Genomic DNA, 15,224 nt, shown 5'->3' with positions numbered 1-15,224 from the left:
GTTCAGCACGTTTGGGATCTAACAGTTACAAGCCATTTAAACATCTACTGCTGTAACACGGATGTCCAGATTATTTGGTCTACTGATAAGAGATCGAGATGATTTGGGTCACACAAAAATATGATTCAAAACTAATTGAAGTTCAGTATATACTCAGAAATGAAATCTAAATGTAAATGCTTTGTATATGTCTCTTTATGTCACATTAACTTGACTTTATTATCCATAAAGTTTAAATTGATATTTTAATGTTTTGGAATGAAACTAATTCATAGATGTCCCTGTCGTTTGCTCACAGTGTCAATACTTGTGATGTTTCTTTTCACAATAATCGTAACACTAAAATTTGATATCGTAGCATGTCTTGATTTTTTTGTCTATATATAAGACTAAAAATGGGATTTGAGTGTTACTGGTTTACAAGGAAGCACACTTACATACTTTAATTATGGCAACACTTACTCCATTTCACTAAAATGAAAACATTTACATGCACATTTGTTTGTAGAGTATTTAAGTGTAACCATCAACCAGGTACCTTTTGTGAGCTGGATTGAGTTGTATTCTTGGGCCTACTCTCCTTACATGCGGGAAACATGTGCCACTCCTGCTTCCTTCAGCACACCTTAACCTGTTTTGCTGTTTTCTCACTTGTTTTTCTCACCCTCGCCCTCTAGGAACAATCTGGGGCAAGAGACACGAATACAAAGATGGACAAAGACCACAAGACCTGCACACACTTTTATGTTGTCCACCACCAGGCTCTGATTTCTGCAGTTGTGACACGCGAAGGACGCTACACCAAACGAGACACCTGGATCCACATGGCAGCCTTCAGTGTGCGGGTGCTGGTAGGTGAGGTGTGGGGGAGGGGTGGGTAAGGTGTAAACCTAACATCTCCTGAGGGGGCAGGGCATCAGTTTGTTCCTGGACACACCACAAGTTGATTTAGATGCTTGTAGTGATGTTGTATGTCTCAGCTGACCTACATGATACAGAGCATGTGACAACATGTACTTGTTGTACTTGTACTTGTTCTGACTCATAAAATATAGGTGAATTATATAAATATATTGTGTGACACAATCACAGTTTGCATAACAATAGTAAATCTAGCTTCACAATCACTTTGAAGTAGGAAAAAAATAAAATAAAATTAAACAAAAGTTTGGATGCAGGTAGCTTAGAGGTACATCTTGTCATATAGGTTGTTCAGTAGTGCTGCAACACTTTATAATCGCCAGTTAAAATCATAATTTTAATAATTGATATCTGGACTATAAAGACTCTAAAATATATTTCATAATAAAGACAACACCATCATAAAAAATGTCAAAAAAATAATAAACAATGTGTCATTTTCATCAATATTGGTCTTGAAGAGCAGTCACCCTATTCTTACTTTATCTGGTAATTTTTTTTTTTTAAATATCAGCGTACAATAATTAAAAAAAATTTAAAATAACTTCATCATGCAACTTTTTCATTGACAAACATGTGCATGCACATAGAAAGCAGTAGTCAGAAGCAGTCCAAATAATCGGAAGTATTTTTTGTAGATTTTGTTATATAATCATAGTTAATGGCTAAATTTGATTAAGTGCACAGCCCAACCACCTAATTTCATCAATTTATGTGTGTATATAAAAAGTCACGAAATACCCAAATCTAAATGAACATAATATAAACAAAATAATTTTTGTCAGACCATTAGAGTTTTGGATTCCCCAGTGTGCAAGTTAAGTTACTGCATATTTTAGTCCCCTGTTAAAAATATCCCTCAATGTTAAGAAAGGTAATAAATTAAATGTTTTGAGTAACATAAAAATATGTTCCTGATCTAGCTCTGCTTCCTGTATGGGAGATCAGTAAGCATATTCCTCTTCTCTGTGTTTGTATCTGGCATGAGAGAGAGTGCCTGCAGCTCATGTGGTGGTCCATTGGTACGTGGTGCAGTGCTGTATGCAGTGTACTTAAACCTGGGGCCATGCGAGTGTATTTGGGACTGTGTGTGTGTGCAGGTGTGTGCGTGTTTCTGTTTGTGTGTGTGAGTAGAGGGGGCAGAGTGTAGGTGAGTGCAGGAGACAGCTCTGTCAGGTCCACAGCTGGTTTGTGGAGCTGCGGGGCTTAGGCCGGAGCAGTGACACTCGCCATCACAGTAGCACAGGGCCTGGGGTGTACACACTACCATATACTACACACACATGTACTTGTACTTTACATGGCTGCCCTCACCCGCAAGACCACATCACACCACCTGGGCAAGTCTTCATCTTGTCAGAGATTTTTTTTTCTTTTTGGCTCTATGAAGGTGCGAACAACATCACAGACCAGATTGCCTGGCAATAGACTGACCATCATCTTGTAAGGAAGGAGTGGGGGTAGGTTGAGAGGAGCACTGAGTGAGAGAAATAACAAGAGGAAAGTATACATGAGAATGGCTTTCTTTTTCTTGGCTTTGCTAAAGGGCAGAGAGGCGAATGCTGGCTTGTCTCCCTGCATCATGGACAGCACTAGTTCCTTCTCCAACGTTATAATATTACGGCCACTCTAAGGCTATTATTAATGATAGGAGTTGACGTGGACTATTAGCGCCATGGTCTTTTCCTGCGTCAAGACGAGGAGATGGTGTTCCCGTCTTTTGGACTCATTTAGAGAAGCACTTCACAGAAAGCGTCCAGAGCTGTGTTACTGTCTATGGGGACAAAAGCCTCGGGCTATACCCCTCCTCACCTCCCCACCACACAACAACCCCCACCCCTTCCTCCACCCGCCCTGCATGTCCCATGTCCGACAAGGTGGAAGTGATGGCAATTTCTTTAGGGTATTTAGGATGCTTGTTTTACTTGTTTCTATTACACAATGTATGAGGTAAGGAAATCTCTTTTGTATCCATCAACAACAACCGTATTTTAATTTTAAATTAAAAGCAAGTAACTTGTGTATTGAAAAACCTTGTGGACATTTTGGGGCAAGTCAATTATATAAATAAAGTAAACACTCTGACAGCTCAAATGAAAGTGTGTTGTGACTGCTCCTGTCATGAGCATTCAGTCCAAAGTTTACAAATGCCTCTGCTCCTGTGCCCCAACCTTGCTGTCTGTTCATCTGTGTGTGTGTTTCACTGAGCACTGATCAACTTCTGCTAAATACTAATTACTGAATACTTAGTGCGGTTGGTGCCCTTTCTATTGGGTCCCTTTAGTATAAACATTCATTATGGCCCTTTTTCTCCTTTGTAGCTCCATCATCATTATTCCACTGCATCCCCCGAGGAGGCAGCCAGTGCGCAGACCAGGCTTGGACCAGGGCTGAGGGGAGAAAACAGCGAGAGAACCACAGCGTCAGGACCTGGGAAAGCACACAAGTGATATTTGTGAGGCGAGATCAAAAAGCATTTACCTTTAGATGTTTGCCTGATATGAATATTCAACATCCTTATTGAAATCTAATTTGGGTCTCCTTGTCTCGGGGGTCTTTTCATCAGTGCCTGTTGCCCGAGGCCAGAGCTGATTGACAGCCAAACTTTAGTAAAGAGCAGGCGGGTAAAAAGAGGAGATCTGGTGGTGTGAGGGATGTGAGTGTGTTAAAGCCAGAGAGAGGGGGGAGGGGGGGCAGTGACTGTGGCGGGAGGCGTTTAACCTCCTCGTGTGCATACACAAACAGACAACTACCTCCAAACATGGCATTACTATTCAGATCGTATTCAGATTGTACTATCAATATTTGGATACAATAATTGACGTTGATAACAAAGCTTTATCAAAAGATCACACTGAAACACAAGCAATCAACAACCACTTTACAGATCATTTTCAATGCAATTTTTATTTTGAGAAATATTATAATTTGTAACGTGCACAAACAAAGCATGCAACTGGTAAGCTACGTGTAAACAATAAAGTACAATCATTTCTACTCTTAAAACGTATAATAATTATTCATTTACAGACAGAGCAAACTACTTTTATTTTTTTTTATATTGTGTAGAGGAAAAATCTGTGCCGTGAAGAAGAAAAGAAAAACATTATTTCACACTAAAGCAGACAGAGCTCTCAGAACGATATATAAACGCAGATCTCAAAAAGTTGTCAGTTTTGCCACATTATAAAATCCGTTTGACAAGATGGTCAATATATTAGCTGGATTTATTTGACACAAAATCTACTTTTTTTGTAAGTGTAATGTTGTCACTAATTCATCTTACATATAGTTGTTGGTTTGGTGGTCGTTTGGTGGTCAAATGCTTAGAAACACCTCCTTCAAAATGTTTGTATTAAAAACACCCAGCTCACAAATGGGGTGTGCCATATTTTTTTTCCTCAAAAAATAGTTTGATATATTTTATGTTGTATATAATGGACTTAAATCTTCATACAGATTTATTTGGCACAATTATTGTCGACTGTTCTATTGCTGTTTAATTAAACAGAAACTCCAGCACTTGCCGTCCCTCTCAGCAGGGAGGTCTGGTTTGGACCGTTAGAGCGTTTGCTTACTTGTTTGCTGGCTTATATAACGGTAAATACTGAAATCTGTGCTGCTTTTTTGAAGAGCATTCAAATGAACCAAAAGTGATGTAGCTGGGACTGCAAAAAAGCATTGATAAAGATGTTATTTTAATACATATATATTGATTATTGGAAACACATGGAAAACTGTGGATAAAATCGCCTAGTTTGGCTACAAAATATGTAACTAAAATTAGGAACTTGTTTAATAAATTTGTACGATCACAACAAATATAAAAGATCACAGAAATCTGTCATAGTGCGTATAATCAGATCTAACCTGAAGAAGTACTTAAGTACTTATTTTTACACCAGCGACACACGTAAAAACTCAATATACTCAAAATGTGACTCAAATCTAGATCTAAAATACATGCAGAGGATTGTCCAATCCTCTCTTCGGTCCTCATCTGTCCATTGAGCTGATGGTTTCATGTTTTTATTGCGCAGGTGTGGCCTGTCCCTCTGGGTTCTATTAAAATGATGCCCCTCTCGAACGCAGCTCATTTTGCTCTTTCCATTTAACACGGGCCATATGTCTAACAGGAGGCACACAGCTGATGGGGTTTAATGACACAAATCAACATATTCACTTCAGGGAGACTGGTGTGTGTCTGTGTGTGTGTGTGGATTTAAAAGGGTCAAATGTGGATCAGAACAGTTTGTCAAATAAACACACACAAGCAAATGTTACAAAATTATATTGAGAGAAAAATATTGGTGGAAAATAATGTGATACTTTTGATTAAATAGTTTTACAAAGGTAAATTTCCAGTTGCATAATACCAAACATGTCAGATTTTGTTGGGCAAGGACTGTAAAAATGCAGATAAACTTTTATATGGAAACTGTAAACCTGAATTTGTCACTGTATGGTCTGCCTACCAAATCTGACCTGTCGGCTACATCCAGTCTGAACCTTACAATATTGGAAATAGCTTGACATAGCAGTACTGGATAGTAGAATTACAAAATAATTGCATCAGTCAGAACTTTTACTTGAATAGAAATTGTTCAGCAATGGTGACAGTATTTCAAATATATTTGTTTCCTCTAGGCTTGCAAAGACAGTGCTTGGAACTTTAACTTCTATCTGTTCAGCTGAACTGTTTTAACACATAAAATATACGTTTGGTGAGGATGTGTCAGAGTAATTTGTCAGATTTGTGAATCCACAAGTCTAACTGGAGTAGATGTCTTCCCCAAGAACACAAAACAGCTGAAACTACACACCATGACACTTTGAAAAATATATAGTAGTTTCAACAGTAGCCTACTTCAGCGCCTATCAGAGCCCGCTGTACAGTACAATGATACTATTGTCTTGTCTGTCTTCTGAGACACTTTATACCACATCACTCATTCAGAATACGTTTTAACTAAATGGGGGTATTGGTGGGCTAACAGGCAGAATGCAATTAGCACATAAACCTGTCATTGGTCCCATATCAGGTTCCTCTGAGGAGAGACACACTACTGATCTATTACGGCTCAGTGATTAATCCTCTTCAACAATGACCACTCTTAAAGTAGGCTTATATTCAAAGGTATATCTCTCCACTAAAGCTGCACTAATTAGCATTCAGATATGGGAGTGCACCGAGAGGCAGCACCCACTAGAGGAAGGACAGAGGAGGCGAGGCGACACCCTAAAATGTCATTAACTTGATGTTAATTACTAATTAATGGGTCTATTTCATTTACACGTATCTCTGGCTTTTTGATGGCTTTTACTGAGTTAGACTGGAGCCAGCTGACAACTTGGTGGGGGATGGTTTGTGCTGCACTACCCCCTTTTTTCTAGTTTCATCTCTGCTAATTAAATACTGGACCACTCATCATGATTATATCTGCTTTTACAACACCATTCCTCCCACAAGAGCCACTCCAGCCAGTGCCACCTTTTTAACAGTGGTCCATAATGTCCACTGTACATTCAAGGCCACTTCTGATGACTTTTAGCTGACCTGATATTTTAGTTGCTTAAAACCAGAGCTGGGAAGTTACAGGGTAGTTCAAATAGTCTAGTTGCTTATCTTAAGTATGTTTGGATTTAATGTTATTTTACTCAGTCTCCTATGTATGTATGGAGGGACTGACTCAGGTAATTTAAGTTCCTTAACAATAAATGCATTAACACCATATGTTTTGAATGTTTTCAGAGATAGGAATAACAGGTGCTAACATACCCTGAGTGCCAGTACACCCAAAAAATATTGATTTCCTTTTCCTTGCAAGAAAAATGTTTTTTTTTTTATCATTCATGCCACGTTAATGAAAAAGTGTGACATTGTGTAAATAAGTTGCATGAGGGTCTGTGCAGGACAAAGAAAGAGAGGGACAGGTGTCACACTACATGGCCTACATTGTGTTAATTGTAGGCTCAGGAGTAGGCCTACTGGTAATACATAAACACAGTTTAGGCCTGTAAAAAGCAAGTAACCCACACTGTAGCTAGATAAAATGTCCAATTTTAGAACTTTTAGCTGCCTACTTCACAGTGTAGTAGTTTAGTATAGTACCACTTCCTCAAACTCCCTTCCTGTCTCATCTTTTCCACACGTCTCCATGGTAACCTGCATCCCTGTCTCTGTCCCACGAGGACATGGATCCATGCACGAGGAGTGGGCTGGGCTGATGGTTGACGAGCGTCTGGCCGTTCACACGTGGGCAGTGCGAGCTAGCCAACATGGCACACAGCATCATGCCATATGGTGCCACCCCATACTGTACGTCCCGCTGGCCCCAAATCCAGATTCAGATCCCGGACCCGGATTGAGCTGGTGAAGTGGGCAATGTGGAATCTGCAGAGGGCCAAACCTGACCCATAGGGAGCATAGCACACATTTGAAGCATTTATAGAAAGGATTAAACTTGTGAGGCATGTTTATTCATTGTTCTTGCCCATTGTGAAGCCTCACTCTGTCTAGACTGTACACACAAACAGACTTAGACATGAAGTCACCACTAAACCTCAAGTAATTGAATCTTTGTATACTTTGGGATACGATTTAACCCGCGCAATATAGTCTACTGTACTTTGTTTCATTGTTAATCCACTACTGCCGCTCGGTGGTAGATGAGAGTAATACACCACATGATACAGTCGTGGATCTAGGATACAGGCGAATTTCCTTTGCTGTTGCTTCCTCACAGTTATGGTCATATGGCAAATAGTCCATTTGCCTACTACATACTTTTCAGATGAGAAGACATTTGCGATCTTGGGAATTTGTTTAATCTAACTCATACATTCTGTTGTAAATCTTTGGACCTGCAAATATTTAAGAAATAACATTACCAAGATAGGTCTATTAATTGATCCAGAAGTTTTAAAAATAGTTTAAGTAAATGTCAAAAACATTTCTATTGGATATTTATATATTCTATTGGCTATTTATATATTGAAAATGATGTGTAGTATTACACCTAATATGGCTTCAAAACTGTAAAATAAAAACACATCAGAAATTGACCAAAATATATTTATTCCATCTTAATTTTCTCTTGATCAATACAATATGAAAGCATTACAATAACGCAATTGTTTGCATTTAAGTTATATGTAAGACGTAATATACATATTATCAAAATTATTTGTAAAAGTCTTTTAGAAAACATAGCTTACATTTTGAGATTCTTGCACTCAACATGTGAACGGGACTAATAAAGTGTCATGAATGTACCCTTTAGGCCCAACATCACAGACACAGAGCTGGCTTTGTCAGAGTTAAAATGACCAAATTGCATTGCATAACATGTACCCACTGCATTGATGTTAACTGATTTGATCAATGTAATGAAGCATATGGTTAGTGCGGTTCCTAATCACTATGTTTTTGAATGTCAAAGCTTAAAAACTAATGACACAAGCTCTCCCTACTCTTCCAAAGACCAGACAAAAAGTAAGAGTGAGTGGAGGCATCTGGTGTAAAAATGTATACATATTTGGAGATCGACTCCAACATCTGAAGGGAAAAGACTAAATTAGTAAGAAAAACATAAAAATGTAAACTTTCCACAAAGAATTAATGAACAATGATTTGTTTAAATATTTGTTAGAGTAATATCTGCACTGATTTCAGAATGTTATATTCTTATTGAAACACGACAAGACCAAGACTTTAAAGGCTTTAAATAGATGGTTTCAGATCAGTAACATTCTTCAGGTCAGTTTGACACAAAGCATTGGAACTACAGTAACTAAAAACAAAATCGATTTGAAAACTCAGTACCCTAAACAAGGAGATTGTGCCTGCAACAAGATGAATATTTAGTGGTAAGAGAAAAATGTTGGCCTTTTACCTTTTTGTTGATTAGTAAACAATAGTATAACAATAAATCAGGTATCAAATCCAATGTTCAACAGTGAATAAAACATTGGAAAACAAATTGATATGAGTCCACTGTTACTGGAGTTATTTTGTCTTTGTTTTTTGCCATTTAAATTCTGTGTGAAATTTAGAGATTAATTCAGAAACCAATACTTCATTTAAATTCTGATATATCATTCTAGTCATTTAATGATTGTTTTGTTTCATAAACTGTTTAAATCTATAAAGGCCTTTGCATGCCCTTCATAAAACAAAAACAAAAAACCCCTATACATATATTAAAATGCACAATTTATAAATAATAAATGACTGACAATAATTAATTGAGGTATTTTGACTAAATACAATCATAAATCATTAAATATTAACTTTGGTCTTCCAACTTAAACATTCTTAGCATACTTTCAGTAACCATATTTGAAATCAATGGACGAGAAAGCAGAAAAAGAATGAAGACTATAAAAAGGCATAGGAAACAACATCCTTAGTCACCAAATAATGAGATGTCAATAAGAAAGCTCTCTGAGTCAAATGTTGAAAAAAGAAAAAGTGCTGCCCCTTAGGAACCAAGTGTCACATGTCTGTCTCTATACATGCTCTTTGGATATAAGCCTTTGGTTAGAAATTCAGTACTCTAGTGTAGCAACACATTCTGTAACACTGCATAAGCACAACTCCATTTTAGAAAAGTTTCTGTCTTTGGGCGTGAGCACAATACTGAAGTGCATTACGAATCCCAAAGAATTACAAGTCATTGTGCTCTCTGTGCTAGTCCCATATGGGATAAATAAGACGGGGACAATGCCGCCCTCGGAATAGGTGCCACACGAAGAACTCTTTGCGACAACAGAAGGACAGAGCAATACTGCACATATAAATAAACTTTTGGGCAAGGTCAGTAAACCATCAGAATGCCATACTAGTCCATGCCCTAATCTTTATACCCATTTCACTATGTGTCCCAATTTAGACACAACAGGGCTTTACTTTAAAAGGCAATCTAAAGGTTCTAGTATTGGCTTTCCATAACAATGTCCTTTTTAACCCACAAAGGAACACATTCAATGACATAAGAGGAGAGTGCTACACTAAACAGAGCATATCATTGTATTAAAAATATCCACATGAAGAAACCCCATAACCTCTAAAGACCTGAAGATTCCACTCATTTTCCATTGTGGACCATTCCTTTTGTTAGATCTTTGACCCTTGCAATTATGTACTTCATAAACTCCATGTAAGAATGGACACTTAAGTGTAGTCGTGTGCAGAACAGGGGAGAAAAAAAAAGTTTCACTAATACAACTTTCCCAGTTTAAAGCCTTGGATCCCTGCATAGCATTTTGCACAATATTCTTGAGTAACATTTGTGTTTGGGCATTTGCCAATATGGCAATGTCTTTATGTGACTGCTGACCTAAATGTGGATGTTGTTATAGCGGCCCTTGCTGGAGGTAATGTCCACTCGTTTGGCTTCTCCAAAGGCCAGAAAGATGCCGAGTCCAAGCAGGTTCAGTGTGGTGATAAGTGCAAAAACAGATGTCCAAGATCCGGTGGTCTCAATCAGATACCCCGAGAAATACACCAATAAGACCCCTACAGAGAAGCAGATCTATTGTAGTACACATCACTTCAAAAGCAAAATGCCACTCTATTCAATGCAACCCACAGGAACTTTAACTGTCATCCCTCTGTATTTCTGATCTGCAGTACTCTTGATCAAATATGTATGGTGCAATAGAGACAAGTTTGAGTGACAATGGATCTCAGGAGGACAGAATTATGAACAATTTACTATGAGAAATGATTTAGAACAAACTGTAATGGTTTTAGAAGTATTTAGTGTTTTTAAGCTACTCACCTGAGAAAGCGCCACATGTATTCATAACACCTGTAAAGAAAATTATGAATCATTAAAATATATTTGGTCAGAAAGCATGGAAAATATTTGATGAAACATACCAAATAATGACCCAGCACATGAAGGCGCGAGATCTTGGACATTTATTGATACACCACTGCAAGAAGAAGAAAGATAATGTCTCCAACTAGAGGAACAAGGGCGTCAGTATATAACGTGAGAAAAGAAGGTAAATGGGGTTTTACCAATTAAAAACTTTTAAACTTAATTTACTTTTTATAAAACATTTTTTATTATGGCATATTTGGCAATCTAAAATAGTCTTAAATTCTGAATTGCCAGACTAACCTTTCCTGCTTTAGGACAGTGAGAGCTTCCAGCATAAAAACAACCAACAACACATGTCTAAAACAGCTGTGGAATTGTGATATAAGATCTACTAAATCTACTATAATAATTATCAGAATAATATCAGAATAGGTAATAGTTGGTATGACAAAGAAGCCTCCCAATAGAATCAGGAAATCAATACAGAATGTAATGTCACTAACTATTACAAACTACCACAAACCCTATTTAAATCTGTAATTTGACAGGTAACATCTTGTGCCTTATGACGAGAATATGACGTGTGTTTGTTTGTTCATACCTGTAATTGAAGGTGTGGAGGCCCATGGTGATAGACACGAGTGCTACAGCCCAGGAAAATGTTGTTTTACCACAGAGGCACAGGGTAAACACACTGGACAGCCCCATGGAGAAGAACTGCACAAACATAAAACATCTGTATTGATTTATTCATAGTTAATTTTTTTTTTGAAGAAACAATGTTCAGAGACATTAAGATCATGTTAGTTGTTATGAACTTCATGTGTCATGCCAAATCTGAGCTCAGTCGGACCAAAAACCTAGGACTAGTTTAGTAGTAGTTAAAATTAGTTCATGTAATAATCTGTCTGTACGCCCATTGCCCTATAATCATGATGAATGTGAACACTCCTAAATGCAAAACTATAAAAACTAGGGCATAGGTCTCACTGACTTATGATCAGAGACACTTAAGTAAATTTGCAAATTAGATTACAGCAAATTAGAGAAAAATAGCTCAATAGTATCAGTATGCATGTCTGTATATTGCTGGACAGCAGTAAAAGTAAAAAATGTTAACTTTTTGAATATCTCATCAATATTTTTTGTAAAAAGATACAATATACTTGTAGTTTACCTGCATAAACTTACGGACAGAAGCTGTATCAAAACCTGAGAAAATAAAACAAGGAAATGACTACTGTGGACATCACAGTGTTGGAAATGATGAAAATAGGTTTTGAATGCGTTACCTTGACCGATGAGGTGGTCAGAGAGGCACCCACTTAAAACAGATGAAGGGATTGCCACCACCCAGGGAATGACATTGAACACCCAGCCCTGGAGAGAAAAAAAAAAATCATGTTTCAACTTGAACTGTAAAAAAGCTGGGAATTGTTTATGATGTTTGACAGGTAAAATTATTTCCTCTTTAATCTTTGCGTCAAATGTCAGATCAAAAAGGAACAAATGTGCCTTCAGTGTGTTATTACTTTGGCATCTGGGAAGGTGTCTCTAAAATAGGTCGGCAGCCAGGACGAAAGAGTGAAGAAGGTGCTCGCTGTGCAAAGATGTGCAATAATTACAGCACTGTCCGGCACAGAAAGAAAGAGTTATTTCCTGTTAAAATTTTAACTGAAGTTGTTTATAAGGGTTCAATTTAAAAGGAGCTTACCAGACAGCTGGCTGTTTGAAAAGCCGCAGCCAGTGTCTTTTAGTGAGTTTGGTTTGGGTCTTGCTGCTTCCTAAGGATTCAAGGGTAATGACAGGACCTGAAAATACAAAACAGATCATGCATGCATTAACATTATACAGTTACAAAAATGAAGCCTAATTTAGTCAATATTATTTTAATTCTGCCCTCATCTAGTTTAGTTTTTTTCCAAATTTAAATGAAATCTTTGTGCCTCAGTATTACTAAAGAACAAGGAGTATTTCTGCTTTATTTATAGCAATAATGCAGTCACAATCTTAACATGGGAGAATTATGTAAATTATTCAATCCAGTATTGTAGAAACACTCCTTGCCTTCTCCTTTGAGGAGATACTTCCACATGCAGTAGGCCCACAGCACGGAGAGCAGCCCAGACACATAAAAAACACTTTCCCAGCCGTACAGGTCCAACATGAAGGAGCCAGCTCCACCAATCACCAGCGTGCTAAATAAATGCAACATCAAATGTCTCATCAAAACACAGCCAAATAAAACAACAGAGAAATGACACAGTAACCACTTAAGCAATGCATAAAATGTTTTGCATACTTTAAATAAAGGTAAGACTCACCCCAGGTAGGAGCCACTACCAACAGTGCTCATAAGGAAACCTCGTTCACTTTCCACCACCTTTTGAGAACATAGACTAGCCAAGGATGGATAATGTACACCTACAACACAACAACCATGAGTATTTAGCTTACTGTGTTAAGTAAGTTTCTGTTGCATTTTTAAAACTATTAATCACTTATATCAACAATAAATATTGTTGTTAAGTATTTGACCTAGAAAGAAAAGGTACTATTTATCTAATGGAATCTAGGACATGTGATCAGACAAGTTTTTCCAGGAAGATAGAATGTGTTTGGTTAGCACAACAAATGAATCATGTAGCAACAAAATAAGCTCACCTTGTAGCAATCCCATCAGGAATCTGGCGAGAGTCATTGACAGAATTGGCTGAGAGCAGAAGTGGGCCAGAACTGGAGTAAATGCTGTCATAGATCCCCAGGCTGCAGCTGACAACAACATGACCTTCTCCCCTCCAACTCTATCCACACAAATTTATTGTAGCATACTTTTATTATTATTATTATACCATGGGGTACACACAAACAGGACATATGACATTAACACAAGGTCTTTATTTCGGGGACCCTACTATTTAAGACTGTCTCTTACCGATCACTGACATAGCCTCCAAAGATCTGGGTGAAGCAATAGCCCCAGAAGAAGCTGCCCAGGACCATGCCGGATTCCTTGTGGCTCCAGTGGAATTGCTCTGCCATGCTGACCGCACAGATGGGCATGGTCATCCGGGCACAGTACAGCAGACATGTCCCAAAGAACAACACCACAGTCCATAACCTCGCCATGGGCCTGCAACAAGACAGGATGAAATTATCACAACCAAGTTAACAAAGTTTCCAGAGACTTTAGAGGTGTATTTTCTATAATATTTTTTTAAAAGTATGTTTATGCCGTTAATAAAATGTATTTTATTCAATGAGTGAAAAAACAACAACAAATAAACAAATGATTAGATTATTCTTTCGACTATTGTAAGATATATGTATGAAAACAGGCTGCTGGTACTCAATTATACCAAAGTTTGCTTAGATATGTGTCACATTCTGAGATAGGATCAGTGCCACTTCCCTGATAACTTAACACACTTTGCGACTTTCAGGCCAGTTTTATATAGTTTTAAAACTAAATGAAAACTATATAACAAGGTCCTTAAAGCCCCCTCATTTTTTTTTTTTCAAAGTAGGTGTTCTGTAATTATAACAAAATAAAAACAAAGCAATGGTCGACAACAGGGTAAAAAAAACAACCAAACAGACTAACTAACAAAACTGAAACAGGAAATGTGATGGTTATGATGATGCCACGTTACAATGGTTTAATTAGAAACTTTTTTTTCCTTCATTTGACCAAAATCTGTTCTCCCCGGGGTCAAATCCTTCACATGATCGCATATTACCTGGACCAGTATGTGCTCTGCTCGGTCCATTTCTTGTGAGACACTGCGGTAGCTCCACCGTGCTTGTTGGGCTGATGGTTTTCCTTGTAGCAGACCAAATCTGGATTGTGGTTCTTGCCATATTTTTGAATTACTGCCATTCAACGCAAGGTTATGGCAGCCTTCTTCTCTTTCCTTCCTACGGCTGTTTACTCGTTGATTACGCACGCCAAAGAAGAGTGAATGTAGTCCAACTCTCTACAGTGCGCTTTTACATAGTATCCGTAAAAAAGCGACCCAGGCTGTGAGTTAAAAAGGGTCTTTGTAGTAATGAACGAGCAGGCGATGGTAACGGAGCAGGCTAAAAGAGAGGCTGTATTTTCCTGATGCCGAGGAGGAGTAATCCACGTGTCAGTTTTCTTCAAAGCCAGCCTCTTTTCAGCCACGCAATAATCTCACCGATCCGTAGGGTATTTCAGGAAGTATGTATGTTGTTGTTGACACGCGCGTCTTTCCCCCATATTTTACGTTTCTGTCCAAGAAATGACTTCGGTCTTCATCTTAAAATCATGACGATGCAGGACAGGTCAGGTTGGTTATGAAAAGCACGGCGGAGGGGGTTATGGTGGTGCTTTTGTTTAAAGGGCCAGAGGACACGAGGATGTGCGCTCTCCGCCTGCCTGAAACGGTGCTGTTCTACTATAGTCAATACTATTTTAAATAATATTCTAGGATGCCATTTCCAAATAGT

At 38.0% G+C, this 15,224-nt stretch overlaps 1 protein-coding gene across 1 annotated transcript; it reads right to left on the bottom strand.

The window, feature by feature from the left end:
• Window positions 1-7,980: 7,980 nt before the first annotated feature.
• Window positions 7,981-15,080, bottom strand: slc17a9b (solute carrier family 17 member 9b). Its single transcript, XM_033969452.2, has 13 exons — window positions 14,495-15,080; window positions 13,690-13,887; window positions 13,419-13,558; window positions 13,079-13,178; window positions 12,822-12,952; window positions 12,469-12,565; window positions 12,287-12,383; window positions 12,047-12,134; window positions 11,932-11,966; window positions 11,356-11,471; window positions 10,808-10,863; window positions 10,707-10,736; window positions 7,981-10,441 (listed from the first exon to the last, which is right to left on the bottom strand). Exons 1-13 carry the CDS (start codon window positions 14,632-14,634, stop codon window positions 10,263-10,265), a joined length of 1,407 nt encoding a protein of 468 aa, XP_033825343.1. The 5' UTR covers window positions 14,635-15,080; the 3' UTR covers window positions 7,981-10,262.
• Window positions 15,081-15,224: the final 144 nt, after the last annotated feature.

Source organism: Periophthalmus magnuspinnatus, chromosome 7 (genome assembly GCF_009829125.3).
Source record: "Periophthalmus magnuspinnatus isolate fPerMag1 chromosome 7, fPerMag1.2.pri, whole genome shotgun sequence".
Classification (NCBI taxonomy): Eukaryota; Metazoa; Chordata; class Actinopteri; order Gobiiformes; family Gobiidae; genus Periophthalmus; species Periophthalmus magnuspinnatus.
The sequence above is the reverse complement of the archived record's forward strand: the minus strand, read 5'-3'. Positions and strand labels throughout refer to the sequence as shown.

Coding starts and splice junctions, on each gene's coding strand:
- slc17a9b (XM_033969452.2), bottom strand. CDS start 14,634: ATGGCAGTAATTCAAAAATATGGCAAGAACCACAATCCAGATTTGGTC. Junction 13,179..13,418: donor CCTGATGGGATTGCTACAAG/GTGAGCTTATTT, acceptor GTTGTGTTGTAG/GTGTACATTATCCATCCTTG. Junction 12,566..12,821: donor GTATCTCCTCAAAGGAGAAG/GCAAGGAGTGTT, acceptor TTGTATTTTCAG/GTCCTGTCATTACCCTTGAA.